The sequence below is a fragment of the Cornus florida genome, unplaced genomic scaffold (genome assembly GCF_030987335.1).
Source record: "Cornus florida cultivar Cherokee Brave unplaced genomic scaffold, ASM3098733v1 CherokeeBrave_3.0.0_Hap2_Chr01, whole genome shotgun sequence".
NCBI classification, from domain to species: domain Eukaryota; kingdom Viridiplantae; phylum Streptophyta; class Magnoliopsida; order Cornales; family Cornaceae; genus Cornus; species Cornus florida.
The window spans coordinates 89,289,186-89,308,243 of NW_026775571.1; the positions used below are offsets into that span (position 1 = coordinate 89,289,186).

At 30.0% G+C, this 19,058-nt stretch overlaps 1 protein-coding gene across 1 annotated transcript; it reads left to right on the plus strand.

Annotated features, from left to right (window-relative positions):
- The first annotated feature begins 12,019 nt into the window (after positions 1-12,019).
- Positions 12,020-16,542, plus strand: LOC132305533 (E3 ubiquitin-protein ligase RMA1H1-like). Its single transcript, XM_059803167.1, has 2 exons — positions 12,020-12,147; positions 15,640-16,542. The coding sequence occupies exon 2, from the start codon at positions 15,682-15,684 to the stop codon at positions 16,393-16,395; it is 714 nt and encodes a 237-aa protein (XP_059659150.1). The 5' UTR covers positions 12,020-12,147; positions 15,640-15,681; the 3' UTR covers positions 16,396-16,542.
- Positions 16,543-19,058: the final 2,516 nt, after the last annotated feature.

A 19,058-nucleotide genomic window follows, 5' to 3' on the forward strand; every position in this document is an offset into this window, starting at 1 on the left:
TACGAGTATTATTTTTATATATTAATTAATTTTTACAATACTCTAGAAGAGACTTGAATCATTTAATACCACAATGTCATTGTAAGTAAATGGGAAACAAATACCACCCAAAAAAAACACACTTTAATTGCCGAATAAACTCAATTGAACATCAAAAAAAACATTTGAATATATTTAAGTTTAGTGATATTTTCTTGTTTTTCAAAGTAAAATATCCAGACTTAAAAATTATCATGAACAAAGCCCAAACTAATTGTTTACTTTTAAAGAAGTATGGGGGTAGCTGAACAAACGGAGTATTAGAATTTACAGAGTGAGTACAAAAGAGAGGTGGTTGAAATACCCTTTCCAAGTTTTGGTCTTCCAAACATAGAATAATAAGAAATCATCCAAAAATAATAATATAATAATGCTATCTAGATGACCAATTAATGACTTATGGGTCAAAAGATTTCACCAATAATAAGAAATAAATAAATAAAATAAAATAAAATAAAACAATCAATTCTTTATTGGTTGCTCACCACCTTCCAGATCCGAGAGAACATATATTTTATAAGGGGAAAAAATCAATACAAATTGTTTAGATTTTGATATTAAAAGCTTAGGTAACCACACAATGTATTGGGTACCATACCATGCTATTTTTTATTTTTTAAATTTTTATTCATTTATTTTAATATTATTATTTTCATTATCATTATAAGATCATAATTGGTTTGTACATAATTTTTTATAATTGGTTGGTACACAATTTTTAACTTGTGCATACGATTTTTTTCTTCTTTATTTTTTTTCCCAATTATTTGGTTAAGCTTTCGCGTGCCTCACATGTTTAGTTTTTCAATACAACATAAATAATATGCCATCGATCAATGAAAATCCAAATCTTTCATTTGATTTTTGCCCTCATTTAAGGGCTTGATTGGCTATAGACATTGACAAATATGGTGAAAGTTTTCTAATTTTTTCATCTTTGATTGGCTATAATGTAATGGAAGTCTAGTGATGTGACATAAATTTTAAAATTTATTACAATTTTACAGTGTCAATTTTTTTTCCCGCTCCAAAATACGTGTTCATATTGATATTTATATTTGTGACTCACAAAATTTTACTCTCAAAAATTTTTCGTCTAACTTGATGACATAATATGTTGAAGTTATTACCCTCAACTAACTGATAATATACTAAATATATTTTATGTCATTCATGTCCTAGTCATCTCAAATCTTTCATCCCCAGGGTCTATAAATCAAATAGAGAGTTCTTTGGGACATCAAATTTGGAATTTGACTAATGTTGAGAATGGATTAAAAAGTTGAAGTTGTCAAACACTCTTAATTATTGAAAAGAAAAACACCCTTAATTAATATATATATATATATATTAAATAATGACTTTCTTTTTAAGTCATTCATGTCTTGGCCATCTCAAATATTTCTTCTCTAGGATCTATAAATCAAATGGAGAGTTATTCCAAATATTTTATTATTATTATTATTATTATTTTTAAAAAAATGGATAAATGTTAGGGATTAGTTGGTGCCAAGATTCAAACTCATGCGCCCAAAAAGCCAATGAGAGACATCTTATCGACTAGGCTAGAAGACTTTGGCAAACATGTGTAATCTTGTGAATGCATTAAAATGCTAAAATCAATACCCTTAATTAAGGAAAACATATAATATATAATAGAGTTTTTATTTTATTTTTCATTTTTATAAATAAGAAACGCTTGCACATATTTTTTGTTGACACCCTGCTCGAACCCTTCCCCCTCTTTTTTAAGAATGGGAAGGTTATATTATTGAACTAGATATCCTTTAATAGGGATGGATTTAAAAATTCATATGAGGAGGACAAATTTATATAGTGAGATTTTTTCATAATTTCAATAAGGACTATTTCAAAATTTTATTAGTATTGATGCAAAAAAGTACAAATTTAAAAGTGTACATTAGTACCAGACCTTTAATAATCACGTTTTATGTCACTCCTCTATAAATAATCTTAAACATTTCATCTCTAAGATCTATAAATCAAATGGAGAGTTCTTTGTGACATTATGTTTGGAATTTGACTAATCTTAATGCATTAAAAAATTGAAGTAAAAACTCTTAATTAAGAAAAAAAATACTAAATATTGAGATATATATATACACACACACACACGTATACATTTAGTGTCATTCATCTCTTGGTCATCTCAAATATTTCATCTCTACGACCTATAAATCAAATGGAGAGTTCTTTTTGACATCAACCTTGGAATTTGACTAATTTTTTAATCCATTGAAATGTTGAAGTAAACGCCCTTAATTAAGAAAAAAGATACTAAATATTGAGATATATATATATATATACACACACACACACATATATATTTAGTGTCATTCATCTCTTGGTCATCTCAAATATTTCATCTCTACGACCTATAAATCAAATGGAGAGTTCTTTTTGACATCAACCTTGGAATTTGACTAATTTTTGAATGCATTGAAATGTTGAAATCAACACCCTTAATTAACCAAAAATTATAATAGATAATGGCCTTTTTTTTTTTTTTTCTTTTTTCTTTTTTAAATGCCACTCATCTCTTAATCGGCTCAGATCTTTCATCTCTATAAATTGTGAATCACATGGAGAGTTCTCTGTGACATCAAGTTTGGAATTTGAGTAATCTTGAGAATGCATTAAAATGTCGAAGTAAACACCCTTAATTAACGAAATAAAATATGATAAATAGTGATATTTTTGTGTGTCCTTCATCTTTTTTTTGGTTATCTCAAATCTTGTTCATATATAAGAACTGTGAATCAAATCATAGTTGCTTTGGACATCAATTTTGGTAAGTAAGGTAACATAGTATATATAATAGAAAAAAAAAAAAAAAGAAGAGAATTTATGTTGCCATTTAGGATGATAATAAAGATAAAGTATATGGGATTCTAACACAAACCTAATATTTTGTTAACATCCAATAATTCTAAAAGCATAAATTACAAAAAATCAATGCAACTTATTCATTTAATTTTTTTTTTATCTTTTTTTTTAAAAAAAAAAATAGTGGTTAAGATTTAGCAAGAATATATACATACTTATTCACAGAGTGACATATTTATATAAACGAGAAAAAAATTATAATGTTTATTCTAGCTAGTTAAATTTTTAATAAAAAAAAATACTAAACATATTGGCAGCTAAATTTTGAATATAGTTTTATTTTAATCAATCTTAATTTCAACAAATTCTATCTTCTTTCTTATTGACTCTTTCTGATAAAAAAACTGAAAATCAACATCTTCGGTGACGATCCTTATGTTACATTTGAAATACTGAATCAACGACTTAAAATTAAAATTAATTTTTTAAAAAACTTAAATTCCAATTTCAATTATAATACATTCATCAATTTATTCAACAATTCTAGAGTATTTAGAAATGAAGACTTTGACCGAACATGGGAATATAAAAAACACAAATAGTACATATATTTTCTTCAATATCAAGTGAAAACAATGTGAATAAAAATACATTTTTCTTCATTAACTGTTTAACCACTCTCTTTTATATCCACGTCATTGGTTTTATTTTACATGTCATTATCGATGGTGTCCAATTATTTTTGTGGGGATAGATTTTTTCCACCTCAAATTAGTAATATTTCGGCATTAGTCATGTTGAATTCACGAGTCTAGATTTTCTCCAAGGAAGTGAAAGGGACCCATTTGACATAATTCATTTTGATATGGTAAAAGCAGTCACATTCTTCTAGATGATCGCAACGTCTTCAACCTTCAGAGGCGTCTCTTTTTGTGGTCCTGAATGACATTTCTTTTCTTATTTCAGTTTGTCCAAACTCTTCTCTTACATGGACTCCTTAAAAAAAAAAAAAAGAAAAAAAAAAAAGTGTAATGTTATAACTCATTTACTAAGCAAAAAAATTCTTAAAATTGATTGTGGAGATTTGAAGTGGAGCATATGGTCCCTAGATTGTTAAATGTTATTTTTTGTGAATGCGTCGGTTCTCCTTTTTTATGTTAATCCTCTAGTTGTTTTCAATAAATAAATAAATAAAATAATAAAAAAAAGAGTTTGATAAGGTTATGAAAGTTCAAACACTTCTAAATTGTAAAACTCTATCTCCTAAAAACTGGATGAGGTGTAAATTCCAACGTCTTAAATTTAATTGTCTCAGCAATTATTTATGTTTAATATTTTGTTTGGTAAGATGAAAGAAAATTAGATGGAAATGAGAAAAGAAGACATAAATGAGACATCTCTAAAAAAAATTTTGTGCACTTCTTTTTTTTTTTGTTTGGTTGGATGGAAGAAAATAAAATAAAATAATACATTATTTTGTTTGCTGTGAGAGAAGGAAACAGAAAGTATTAATTATAAAAAAAGTTTTGTAATTTAAAAATATTTATAATAGCCTTGACTTTTTTTCTTTTATTTCTTTAAGAAGAAAATTTGTAAAAAATGAAGAATGACTCATTCATCGTCCATTAGATAGTATAGCCTTTTGTACATAGAATCGCAGAGGTGTAGCCTTTTGTACGTAGAATCGCAGATCCTATGTTTTGGAATAGAAGCTAATAATGTCTACCTTTAAAAAAAAGAAAATTTGCTTCCCAATTTGACAGTAGTATATGGCTGGTAAAAGTATGTCCTAATTTCAATCTTAGGAAAAGAACAGTACTTAATATGTTTTATTAGTCAGTTTAATATTTAATTGTTGGGGTAAATAATAGCTATAACAGTGGTATATTATATATATTAATTTGTAACGGAAGTTAGGACTCCAAAATAATAATAAAAAATACCCAAAAAAGAAAAAGAACCCAAAAATAATTATCCAAGTTATCTCTTTAGACAGGAAAGAAAAATAATATATATACGGAGTATACTAAAAGAAAGTAAAGAATGAATAAAAAAGAGTTCAAGTTTGTAATACAAAGAATAGTTATGAAATTACAAAATAAGTGATAATGATTATCGAGTTTAGGAGGTCTTCTTGTTATTTTTTTAAAAAGAAAAAGATGAACGGATTGCAAGTATAGAAAAGCGAATTTTGAATATCGTTTCTCGTTATTATATTATATTGATAAGTGTAAATTTTTAAATTTATTTTATATGCATCAACAGGCTTGTATCCTAGCAGTACCAAGTGGGGATGGCAACGGGGGCGGGTTTGGGCGGGTGTACCCTCCCCGCCCCCGTAACCGTTTAAAAATCCCACTCCCGTTCCCGTCCAAAACCGTAAAAATAAGAGAACTTTTCACCTCATCTCTGTAACCATTTAACATTTTTATCCTCGCGGGTACCCGCCCCACCCCGTTTAAAATCACAATTTAATTATTGTTGAAATAGATTTGTTCTTTTTTTTTTTTCCCTCATCTTCAATTCTTCACCATTGCAATTTTTCTTTTTAATAAAATTCATTTGTTACTTTAATATTGTTATATGGAGTAATTAATATATAGTGGGAAATATATATATTAATGAAATAAGAGTACTTAAGTAATTTGCCTATCTAAACGGGGCGGAGCGGTGTGGGGCGACCTCCTCCCGCCCCCGCACCAAATCCGCGCGGGTTTTTATTGCATCAAACCATCCCCACTCAAATAAGCAAAATGGTCCCCCAAAATCGCAAAAAATGGGGCGAAGTGAGGTGGGTAACTGCGGGAGCGGGTCAAATTGTCATCCCTAGTACCAGGTTCCTACTTCTCAAAGAAAGGTCAGGAATTTGAGCCTCCATGAAAGTATGTGTGTGTGAGTATCAACTAAGAAAAAAAAAAAAAAAAAAAATTATCTTATACACTAAATCAAGTCAATGTTGAAAGAGTAGTTTAGAAATATTATAAAAATAGTATACTTATTTTTTAAATGAGATATGTATTTTAAAACATCTCAAAAGGATAAAATGGGTAAAAATTTGGAACAAAAAAAATTTGATGTTGCAACAAATTACATAAAGAAAGCAAATAATACTTCATAGGTCTCAAAATAGATGTTCACTTTGAGAACTTTAACTCACAATTTTCAAAGTGAATCACATTGAGAGGTCATGTATTCTTATCCTGTGCCTCAAAACTATAACGTTTTGAAACACTATAACTCACCATTATTATAACCTTTCAAAAAATAAAAAACTTACTATTATTATATTTATTCTTTTTCTCATCTCTCTCCTTCTATATCTCTAATCCCTATCACTCTATTTTTTTCACCTCTTACACTTTCATCGTCTAACGATGGCCATCACCCCTCACCTCTCAACCTCCTACCACCACCCCTTCTCCACTAACTACCATGTTTATAGACGCATATATCTTGATAAGGTTGTGCACCTAAAATCATATGTATAAATCTAATTTAAACAAAAATCAATATATCCACACAAATACACTTGGAAATCAAAATATATAATAAAATCACACATTATTTTTCCCTTTTGAAAATCCTTTAATTTTTTTTCAATTAGTTTTCATCACATTGAGTTATTTTGAGGGCCAATTAATATTCCAACAACAAGACAAACTATTTAAAAAAAATGAACAAATACCCCCCTTAACTAATTTTAAGTGAATGTTAATTATGTATCCAAACATCAATGTTTTAAGAGAAAATCCGAATCCTTAAAACGAAAATAGTATTATTTATCGAGAATGCACCACTAACACATGAAATGTCGTAAAATTATTATATTGTTACACCTGGATATAATTTGTTAGGTAAATATTGTATCATGGAATTAAATAAATCCTATAATTCAGAAGCATTAAGGGACACAAGTGCGGTTGAGTTTGGGTATTGACTTTGCCTTGACAAAAACTCAAAATTGATCGTCCACTAACAAGATGTTGGCATATGATATGATATGAGAATGATCTTCTATGAGAGTTGTTATATTTCAAGCGTATTAAGTCTCCATCAGCTTTAAAACTTCTAGAAGGCTCTATAACTTACGTTTGATCTCCCCTAATCACCCATAAGTGGCCATCAAACGGTGGAGAGAATTAAACGTTTTTTCACCCCACTAACTTAAAATAGTACTAATTTTCATTGATATTTCACAATCTTGAACCGGTCTAGAAGGGTAGACACACAACATCATTAATGAACTGGAATCAATTAAATGCCCTCACGTGGGTACCTGTCTTTTTCATTTGACATTGTCACAATTCACCAATCAACCACGATCTGCTTTTCGAGTGTAACATTTATGTTTCGTCCACTTAAAACGTATTTTATAAATTTCGAATATAACAGTACATTATGTTTTCTCCAGTTAAAACGTATTTTATAAATTAAATAGAATAACATTCATGATAAAAAAAAAAATTTCCTCCTAAAATTACTTAATTCTTAAAAAAAATTGATTCAAATGTCATGGAAGCTGGAATGCGTAGAATTTGCATAATGAGTTGGTGGAGTCCGAATAACTCGGACTGATTTAATTAAAATCTAACGTCATGATAATATTATTAATATTTATGATGTCATGATTACATCAGTTTATATTTACATAAATTTAATCGAATTTTATGTTCACCACTCATAGAAAATAAGGAAGAAAGTATGGACAATTAATTTCTACGAATTGCTTAGTGGTTAAAAAAAAAAAAAAAAAAAAAATTAAACGAAATGTAAACTCACATGTCTTGAGTTTCATTTTTACACACAAAAATATCTAAATTTAAATTAAATGTAATTTAAGAGTGATTAATAAGTCTCTTATATCAAAACTTTTGAATATTTTAGTGGTTGTTATATATCTATATATCTCTCCTTTTCTTTTTAACTTTTTGCATTTATTTATAACTTATTTTTGACTTGATTGCAAGATACAATGATACATAGAATTGGAAATCATTGTTTTTAAATTAATGGATAAATGAGTTGTTTGAGACAATAATAGAAGAATTAGAGTTATGGTTGATGTGGCAAACAATCCCTGTTGCATTTGTTATATATCTAAATCCCATTTTTATTTTTGTCTTTTCTCCTTTTTATCCTTTTTTTATATTTTTTTAATACAGCATTTAACTTTCTTCTCGACTTGATTGAAAATACTTACAACTGCATAGCATTGTTTGAAATTAATAGATAAGACAAGTTGTTTGAGATAATTATCAAAGAAATTTTATTCTTTTATTTTCTTAACAAATAACTCTCACATGACCTTGGTGTGTGTATATATGATTTGAAGGTGTTTATCCACACTCTAAAACTAGTTTCCTATTGCAATTTAATTATAAAAAAAAATATTAATAAAAGCCAGAAAAAAGTGTATATATATATATATATATATATATGTGTGTGTGTGTGTGTGTGTGTGATGTTAAGGTGTTTAACCACACTCTAAAGATTAGTTTCCAATTACAATGTAATTATAAACAATACATAAAAAAAGAAAAAATAAAAAAAAAGGAGAGGATAATAATATATATATTTTTTAAAGCTCAAATTGAAGCAGACTATCTCAACAGTAAAAGTTTACACATTGGTAATAATGGCACAGAGTGAACTTGTATTACATAAACCAATATTAGGAAGCCATCTCCAATGCCATGTTTAGTTGGACGGAGGGTTGACATGGGAAGAATGAAGCTCTTATTTGGTTGGAAGAAAGTTAGGAGGGATGAAACATCCCTGTTAATTTAATTTGCTCGAGGTTGAATGGAAAAAGAGAGAAAGAGACGGAAAAGATTAAATAAAGTGTCACATTATTCATCGTTTCTATTATCCTTTTCATTTAAGGATGCACAATTTTCATTCAGGTGTAACGGGTGGGCGCTTGCCCATTTACTCAAAAGTTCAAGTTATTGAATAATGCTGCATACTCACCTATTTATACCTAATCACTTTTTCATCCAGATCCGATGTGGGACAAATGACCTTTGTAACATTCTCTCCCACCCGAATTCGCAACGCCCTCATTGCGGTCGGGCCACCTTTCCTACCCGTGGGTAGCTCACCTAGAGGCCTTTTGAGTCGGGCGTTTGACGTGGCACCGGATCAAGGATTGGGTTTGGATCTAATACCAATTGTAATGGGTAGATACTTACCCATTTATTAAAAAACTCAAGATATTGGATAGTGTTACATTACCACCCATTTATACTCAATTATTTTTTTATTCGGATTCGATATAGGACAAATAACCTTTGTAACAGTAGTCATGATGATGGGTGAACACCCAACAATGTACATTATAAGCTTAAATGGACTTTTTCCCCCACCTCATAGACCACTTAACAAATCATTAATATCCATTATAGTCATTACCCCATAACTAAAATAAAAAATTTTAGAGTTGTATTCGACTGCATAGAATTAGTTCGAAATTAGAATTTGTAAAATTAAAAAAAAAAATTAGTTCAATTTTGTTAGTTACTTTTCTCCGATTCTACAAGTTTTAATTTCAAATCTTTAATTCCCACCCAGCGTAAACTCAAATGGCAATGACTAATGAAAATAACACAGTTGGTGTGTTTTCTCAATTAATTTGGTATTTAGTTTACCTCTATACACCGTGGAGAAATAAAGTCGCATTTATTTGGATCTAAATAAATGGGTTGGTCACCTATTAATAGTCTCAAACTCTCAAAATATCTCACATTTTTTTTTAGGAGTGAACACTTGATTCTTTTGAAATTAATAGGTAGGTAAGTTGTCTCAGATTTTAATCGAAGAATTATACTTATGCTTTGATGTGACAAACAATTTATGTTGTATTGTTATATATTTAAATCCCCCTTTTTTTTTAAACTTACTTTCTTTTATATATAATTCTCTTCTCAACTTAATTGAAAAAATATTTAAAATTATGTATATTATTTTGAAATTAATAGATAGACAAGTTACTTGAAATAATAATCAGGGAATTTGAACTTTTTACTTTTCTGACAGGTAACCCTCGCATTCATCTAGAGAGAGAGGGGTCCCTGAATACTTAAGTTCTTGAATTCAGTATATATAAAATTTAAAAGTCTTTGTCCACACTCTAAATTTAATTTCCAATTACAACTTATTTTTAATTTTTTCTTTGAAAGGTTTTTCAATTTTAATGTAAAAAAAATTGGATTGAAGGGAGAGAAAAAGTAATGAATGAAACATCTTTAGAAAAAAAAAATTGAAAAAAAAATTGTGTTTTTTATTTTTTTCTTTTTTGTTCGTTTGAATGGAAGAGAATATAATAAAGTTCATAATTTATTATGTTTATTATGAGAGAAGAAAAGATAAAGTTTTAAATGATTTTTACCATTATGCTCAATAGTTTATAAAAGATAATACTGTAATTTAAAACTTGTGTAATTTAAGGAAAAAATATTAAATACACAGGGGTATGATATCTCATAACACTGGCAACCCTTTGATCATGAATGTGGTGGTGGGTCTCATCACATTAAAAGATTGGGATGACTACGGAGTATCATACCTTCGGAATATATTATAATTTTTCGTAATTTAAAATAGTATTTAATTAAAAACTTCTATAATAGTCTATTTTACCTCCCTCATTTTTTAAGGGATGAAAATTTGTAAAGAGCGATGGAGGACATATTCTTCTTATTATCTTTTCTTTCTTTGTATTTTTTCTACCAAATAAAGAAAAATAATAATAATTATTTAAACATTAGTAACCATTACATAATGTGTAAATTTGTAATAAATATTCCCAAAGGTAAAAGCCAACTCCAACTCCAACTCCAAATCCGAATCCAAATCACATTTCAAACACTAGGTAAGAAAGATGATGTGTGAACACCCAATTATGATGATGTGTGAACACCCAATTATGATACATTGTGAGGTTGAAATCCATGTCAAGGCAGTAGTAAATAAACATAGAAAGTCTCCAAGAAATATTGAATGGGTTTTTGGCCCCACCTCCTAGAGCACAGTGGAGTTTTGGCTAACCAATCATTATTCATTACCCAATAAATAAAAAATAAAAAAAAAAGGAGGAGGAAATTCTAAACTCAAGTGGCAATTACTAATGAGACCACCATGGTGGGTCTTTCTTAACTAATTTGGTGCTTAATTTCTATCTAGGTAACGTGGAGAAAAAAATAATAATAATAAATTTATTTAGATCTAAATAAATTATTTGGTCACTTACTATTAATGGTCTTTTAACATGATCACCATACCAAACTAGTAAACCAACATTTTTAGTATTATTTATTAGGAGTGAATCACTTGACAAAGACTTATACTTTCATAAACAACTCCACCCAACTCTCCAATGATGCGTAAACTTTATTTGTGTAATTATCTTCATATTAATTTATAAATCACTTGAAATTTAAATACGATGTAAGGAATTTGAATTCCGTAATGAACAAATTATAAAATGTGTGTTAATACATTAGGAAAAAAAAATTACTTAAAAATATAGATGTAACACTTTTCACTATTATAACTACTTTGAATAAAAAAAGAAAAAAAGAATTTGTAATATTAGCTTTTACAACACAACAATCAAATCTATAAAGAATATCACATTTTTATAAGTAAAATTATTATCAATCAGTATACGAGATTTACGCATCTTTACTTTCTTACATGTATATTTTTGATTTTCCATGACTCTGAATTACAATAGAAAATTTATTTTTGATGTTCAATAATTATTATTTTTTTATAAAAATATTGTTAAAATTGTTGTCTTGAAGTCCAATTATATTATCGGTCATTTCCATAAAAAAAAAAAGGAAAAGAAAATTGTAGGTAGAGATGGATGCTCAAAATCAAATCTCACATGTGATCTGGATGAGGTAGGTCCAAAGTGAATTTGTTTATGGGACCCACCTGATCATTGTGGGTCCACCCAAACCAAAAACGTCTGATTAGAATCCTACGTGTACAAACGCTGGTTCTCAAATTGATACAGAGATACACTGACCGTAGGGTAAATCCATGAGCGTCGTGCCATCCATTTCAAAGCTGCCACGTCAGCTAATTCAAGTATCAGCTGTATTACGTGAATAACAACATTGGTTTATTAGTCTATAAAACCAGACCTACAAAACTCTATGCCACCACCCCCTCTCTCTCAATCTTTCTCTCTCTAAAATCGCCGTTGAAGCTCCGAAGAACAGAAAACGTTGATCAATACTTTTCACAGCTTCGGTATGCATTCAAATTTCTTCATATATATATATATATATATATATATATATATATCTTCGTTACAGTGGTATAAACGTAAATCTTTCAAATTGAACTTTCTCGGAGTTGTCTTAGTAAGAAATGTTTCTGTTTTGGTGACTAAAAGTCATAGATCTTGTGCGTGTTGTGATTAGCGATCGATCTGATGTTTGTCATTGCATTGATAGTGGATTGCAGATTTTTTTTTTCCTATTTACCAAAAAAAAAAAAAAAAAAATTGATTTTTTTTCTTTCCCTATATTCGTTTAAATGTGTGTGTGTGTGTTTTTTTTTTTGTTCAATTATTCTTAGATAATTTCTCAATAATTTTGTCACTGAAGTCGAGAGAATTTCTTTTTTCTTTTGTTTGAATTTCTAGAAAAACCCTTATGCTGGAATTGGAGGAAATTTAGAAACTATATACTTGGTTCATTCGGTAGTCATCAATATATATATATATATATATATATATATATATATATATATATATATATATATATAATTAGCCTCCTGTTCAAACTCTAATTTGGAACCCTTTGGAGTGAATAGATTATTGTATTTGTGAGACAAATAAGTCAAAATTTGATAATTTTATTTTGTTGTTCTTTCAGTCGGTAAGAGTGGTTTTTTATTATTTGCTTTTTGCAATCTCTCCAGCAGTTAGTGTCACTGAAAAAGGGGAAAATATTGTTTAAATTTTCTTGTCATTTTGTTTACCATCTCTGTTTGGGTTCCATGAAAATTATGACAAAGGAAGGGCTATTATCAATATCAGTAAATTACTTGCTAAAAATTTTTCACTTTCATTCCTCAAGAGTATGCTTGTTTTCACTTTTGTTTCTCTTAATAGATGAGAGTGGTTTTAGTGTATCTTGTTGAATATGATCTATTGCCAAGGCAACTCAACTTTTTCTGAAGGTTTTATTAACTTGTCCTAGATTCCTTGTTTCCTGTTTAAATCGTGAATAAATGTCGGATCATGGAGTTCATGGACCAGGCTTGAACCACAATTCGGCTTTTTTCACACCTCCTATCATGGAAGATAATTATCTTTTCTCTGGTGGTTGAGCCTTCCTGTTTTTTACCCCTTTTAAAAAAAAAAAAAAAAAAAAATCAGGATACAATTTGTTACCCTTCTTCTTGGCATTTGCATTAAAAAGGTAAAAGAAAGCCTATTGGTGTAGTTATTGCTGTGCTCAAATATGATTCCTTCCTCGAAAACAAATCCGTTTTTCTTCAAAGAATTCCTCTCCTATATTTGATATGCCTTTTTCCATAAAAGAGGCTCAGCATACAAACTTGATTACGCTGTTGTAATGATTATTCTTCAATGATATAGTTTTTGTGCATTACAATCTCAGCGATCTATATCACATATAAATATTAGTAGAAACACATTTATTTTCCTGAACTCATTTGTTGATTTCTTTTTCCTACGGAATTTCTACTAGGATTCCTGAAGACAGTTATTTATCACATATATTAGCAGAATTCTGATGATTTATTACTTGAGGATCTTATTTAAAATTTCCCAAAAATCCATCAGAATCAGATAGTATCTATCTGCTGGAAGTAAAAAGATTATTCTTTGTTTTGCTTCTATCTCCCTCTTTTTTGTTTTAATAATTTATTTTTTTCTCTTTCTAAATACATATATATGTACTTTGGAAACATAGATTACTCCTGGTATATTTTAATTTTTGTTTTGAAATTTGTGGCAGTTTGATAGATGTGTAGATCTCTAGATCCACTTTATGTCCGATCCAGATTTTGGAGTCATTGTGAATATTATTGCGCCACTTGTATTAATTTTTAGAGTCCCATATTACTTTGGCAACATGAATATATACAAAATTGGAAGGTACAACAAGCAGTCTCAAAAATATGTTTAGAAAATACTGTGCTAGCTATTAGGATTCGAGAAAGTCTTATCATTTCTCTTAAAAAGCATCTTTAATGTAAATACCAACAAGCTATGGAAAAACTTTTTCTTGTGTTTGGTTGCCAAATTTCCTGATCAAGCTAAAAGAAAGCTACTTTTTTATTTATTTTTTATTACTTTCTCTCTTTTTGTTGTTTTTTGTTCCTTTTGATTGTCACAATAAGAGGTTTTATTAAGTATTAAATAGCAACTAGGTGATTGTAACCATATATATATATATATATATATATTTTTTTTTATAAGTAAAATATATTAGAAAAACGTTCAAAAGGGGAACGCATCCATAATACACAAGAACGAAAACCCCAAGGACCAATATAGTCCAAAAGGTCAAATAAATCAGCAATCGAGGAGCAAGCGTTTCCTCTTACATAACAAAAAAGAGACTGTAACCATTCAAATCAGAAGTACAAAATGAAATGCATGGAGAACAATAGTTATAACTAGAATAATTGAGTGATTAATGGTCTAGAAGTAGTTGTTATGCCTCATTCAATGAGAAGATGAGATGAGAGTTGAAAATGGGACTGATATATTTAATGTTCTAGAAGAGATTAAATTTCTACCAGAGTAGTGTCCCACTTATTAAACGTTTTGGTAAGGTAGGTAACTGAACTTTGCTCTGAAAGCTTTGCATTACTTTCATATTATTTTCTGTTTTGGTTTTAGATTTCACCCAATTTTAACATAATGAAATCAGGTTTTTTATTTTTTATTTTTTTTTTTAGCATTAAGGGGATGTGATTTAATAATTTTATTTATTTCCTATTTTGTTTAGGTTATTCTTTTTATGTTTAGGATTACTCTCTTTGTTGTTCATTTAATTAGAAATTGCCAAGACTTTATTGGTTCAGATTTCATGACTTTGGGAATAATATTTGGGATTATTCTTTTTGTAGTGCATTTAACTAGAGATAGCTAAGACTTTGTTGGTTTAGATTTCATGTAATATCAATATTTTGGAAAATCGCTTATTTGAATGTTAATATGGAATTCCAATTTGAATATTAATTAAAAGAATAAAAATTGGGAAAAAAAACTCCGGAAGACTTGGACCACGGCAATCATACACTGCCGGTACCTGTCATCTTTTATCTTCTAAATTTGATAAAATTTGTTGAGCCAAGTTTGTGGGTCCATTTAATTCTTTGCTTCATGCTTTTTTGTGATAGACTAGACACATTATCTTTTGGCCACAAACCAAGCCAATCAAACACTCGGTCGGTGCTTTTGGAGTTTTCAGACTTGTGGTCCAGACACATAATTATTAAAATTTGGGCATTTTTTTTGCACATCAAGTTTCTTTATGCTCTTGTGCACAGGTGCTGTCTGGTTTGCAGTTCTTCTAAATTTACCTGTATCTTCTCTTTCCCATAGCCGCACTCTCAGTCCCATCACCCCAAGTAGATAGTTATAGAATGATTGGTTTCAAGGTCAAATCCATCCAGATAAAAGATGCCCACATCGTCTTAGGTTACTTAGCTACCAAATCAATTCTCAATCACTAACCTCTGTTTTTTCTTGTCTTTCAGAGTTGAGGATTGTTAGCTTGAAGAAATTTTAAGTACAGAACCATGGCCTTAGACCCATACTTTGCTCATGAATGGAAATCCATCTCGGCTGCAGGAGCCGACCCACAAAATTGTTCTGGCTGCTTCGATTGCAACATCTGCTTGGACTTTGCACATGATCCAGTGGTTACCCTATGTGGCCACCTCTACTGTTGGCCCTGCATCTACAAGTGGTTCCACATCCAGAGTGACTCCCTTGCTTCAGATGAGCACCCACGATGCCCGGTATGCAAAGCTGAAATATCCCACACCACCGTTGTCCCCCTCTATGGCCGGGGCCAAACCCCTTCCGATGCTGAACTTGAGGGCAAGGGTTTGGTCATTCCCCCAAGGCCACCAGCATGTGGTACCCAAATTCTGACCGCATCATCACATCCTGGTCACCAGCTTCCATATCGCAATCCTTATCAGGATCAACACCAATATTCCCCTCATCAATACAGTGGTTACGAAGAAGATTCTCCACCACCACTATTTAATCTTGGTGGCAGTACAGCTATGGGTGTTTATCATCCTATGGTTGGGATGTTTGGGGAGATGGTTTATGCGAGGGTGTTTGGAAACTCGGAGAGCTTATATGCATATCCCAATTCGTATCACTTGGTGGGGAATACCAGCCCTAGATTGAGAAGGCAGGAGATGCAGGCTAATAAGTGTTTGAACAGAATCTCAATTTTCCTCTGCTGTTGCTTTCTTCTGTGCCTTCTCCTTTTTTGATCATGGATTATGTCTTTCTCCCTTGGCCCTTGTTGTATACTGTAAAAATTTATGCAAAGTAAGGTTATGAAATATGGATGAATAGATGAGATATGAGTGTTACAAATAAAATAATATATGAAATTTTGCCCATATTTTTAAACAATACATATATGCTTTGCATGCTATTGTTTTGATATAGGTTACTCAAAATATTGGTATTATTTTTTTATTTTTTTGGGGGTTAAATCTTGGCTAGCATTTTGCTCCTCTAACCATATTGCCTCCAGCTTGAATAAACATTACTAGTTTACGTTTGTCTTAGTGGTCTGAACTCTCAAACCCTAGGTCAAGATTTTGAGACTTAGAGAGAGAACAAACAAAATTGAACAGACGTTACCAAATGGTTCGATCATGGATTCTCAGTGCATATGACAAAAACCATCCTAGCGAATTTCCCATGTATTTTCCTCATTAAGCTGTAACTTTTAACTCTCAATGAGATTTTTTGTTTCTAGTTTTCTTGTGTCTTTTGTATTATATTTTCTCTACACTCGTTTCACTGTCAATGACCTGTTGGTCTAATAAACCTGTGTTGGAAGAGGGTGTTTGATATTTCTTTAGTTTGTCGAGATTGCATATTCACATAAATTGCTCGAACTTTTCAATTATCCATGACTCTATATATTTTGATCCAAAAAGAATCAAGCGAAAAAGAGAGAATCGGAATTGATTGATATATTTGTCAAAACAAACGAAAAAGAAATGAAAGATGAGACATAAATCATAGATCCACGAAACTCTCTCGGGGACTTGCTTAAACATTTTCACTAGCTCCCGAAAAAGACATTATATGGACTGGATTAAAAGGCTCAGTCATCCTAAAATTAGGATTCATTTCTTGTCACAAATATTCACTTGTAACATACCATTTTCTACTACATGTACGTTCCCATATTGACCGTGTATCTTTGACTGTAGTGAAATTATGTAAAATGTTTTAGGTTAATATGTGATTTGTAAGTAATTATATATATTCGAAATTCATCTTGTAGTTCTTATGTCAAAGGTGGTCGGTTTAAAAAAAAAAAAAAAAAAAAAAAACCTTATACCAGCACAATAGCTTGATTCTTGGAAGTGACAAGGCAATACAAACGGACCATAGACGTCCGTAGAAAATTGACAGAAAGGACTTTCGGTCACCGTGAATGGTGATACAAGTTTTACGTTGATTCTACTTCATCGGTCTATTCTACTTCATTCGGTCAGTTAAAGAAAGACATTTGGTAAAATTTAGTAGGTATGTCTCTGAATCGACAATCCACCTCATTCAATGAATTAAAAAAAGAAATAGTCAATAGAACAAATAAAAATAAAAATAAAAATCTACGAAAATTCATCTCATCCATCGGATAAAAGAGTAAGATAGTCAAGAAAACGAGTAAGTTTATAAAACTCCACCTCATTTAATTAATGAAAATAAAAAAAGAGATAGTGGGTAGACCGAATCAGAGCAGACAGCAATCGATAGCATTAATGATTGAAGATGGCCCCATGGGAGTTGACAATAATGCCTTCCAATTTGACTCATCGGCTCACAAATGGGGCTTTTAGCACACTCCAACTGTCCCACTAACCAGAAAAGTAACCCAAACGGAAGGATGACTTCTACTCCACTATCAGATACGATCTTCCACAAATCATTCTTGTAAGTGATAAATATATATAAAGTAAATTATACAGATACAGATTTTTGTGAGTGCTGTTGTTTGAGTGGTTGGTTATTCTTTATGTTTGAAAACTGTGTTCGAGCTTTCTATATTTTTCTTTCTTTTAAATTACTAACTCATAACAATATAACATTCTCGTTACGAAAAAAATATATATATACATTGATTTTTTTAATGAAGTCTCATCAATATAAATGATATTTCTTTTTTTTTTTTTTTTTTGTCAAATTACACTTACCTCATTTTAGTTTGTAATTATATTTATGTCCTTACATATATTATATTTTATTGCAATAAACATGTCGTCTAAGGATATAATCGAAATTTAAAAATTACAAAATTGGTGACAATATGTGTTATTTACGTACAAATTACAAGAAAGATAAATATAATTTAGTAAACAAAGAGAAATGTCAATGTATAGTGAAAAAACCTTAGAAGAGGTTAATATAATTTATCCCTAAATATATATACACAATGTCGTCATATATACATCATGATCACGAGTTATTTCTCTTATTATTTATAGTTTCTCACATTATTACCGACAAGTTAAAAACGAAAAGAATAGAGAACAAAAGGGTTAAAAGATTGGATGAACAACCCATTAAAATTGGATCCATGAATTCATAATCTAACCTGCGATGGTGCTGATGTTGACTTGAGAGACTTTTATGAGTGTAGTTAGTAAGTAATGTCTCTCTCTCAAAAACTGGAATTGAGAGGGAGTGATATTAATTATTGATTTCGTTTTCTTATCCAAAGCGTGATTGGCTCCGCGTTCTATGTTAGTGTTATTCCACATGTTTGATAAGATTATACGTGGTTTGATTTGCATCTTTTAATGTTACTTTTTGTTCGTGGTGGTTTTGCCACTCAATTTAATGGGATGGCAATTTGTCCCCCTCTAGCAGGTATCCGTCTCATCCCATTTTGTTTTGTTTTTTATAACTT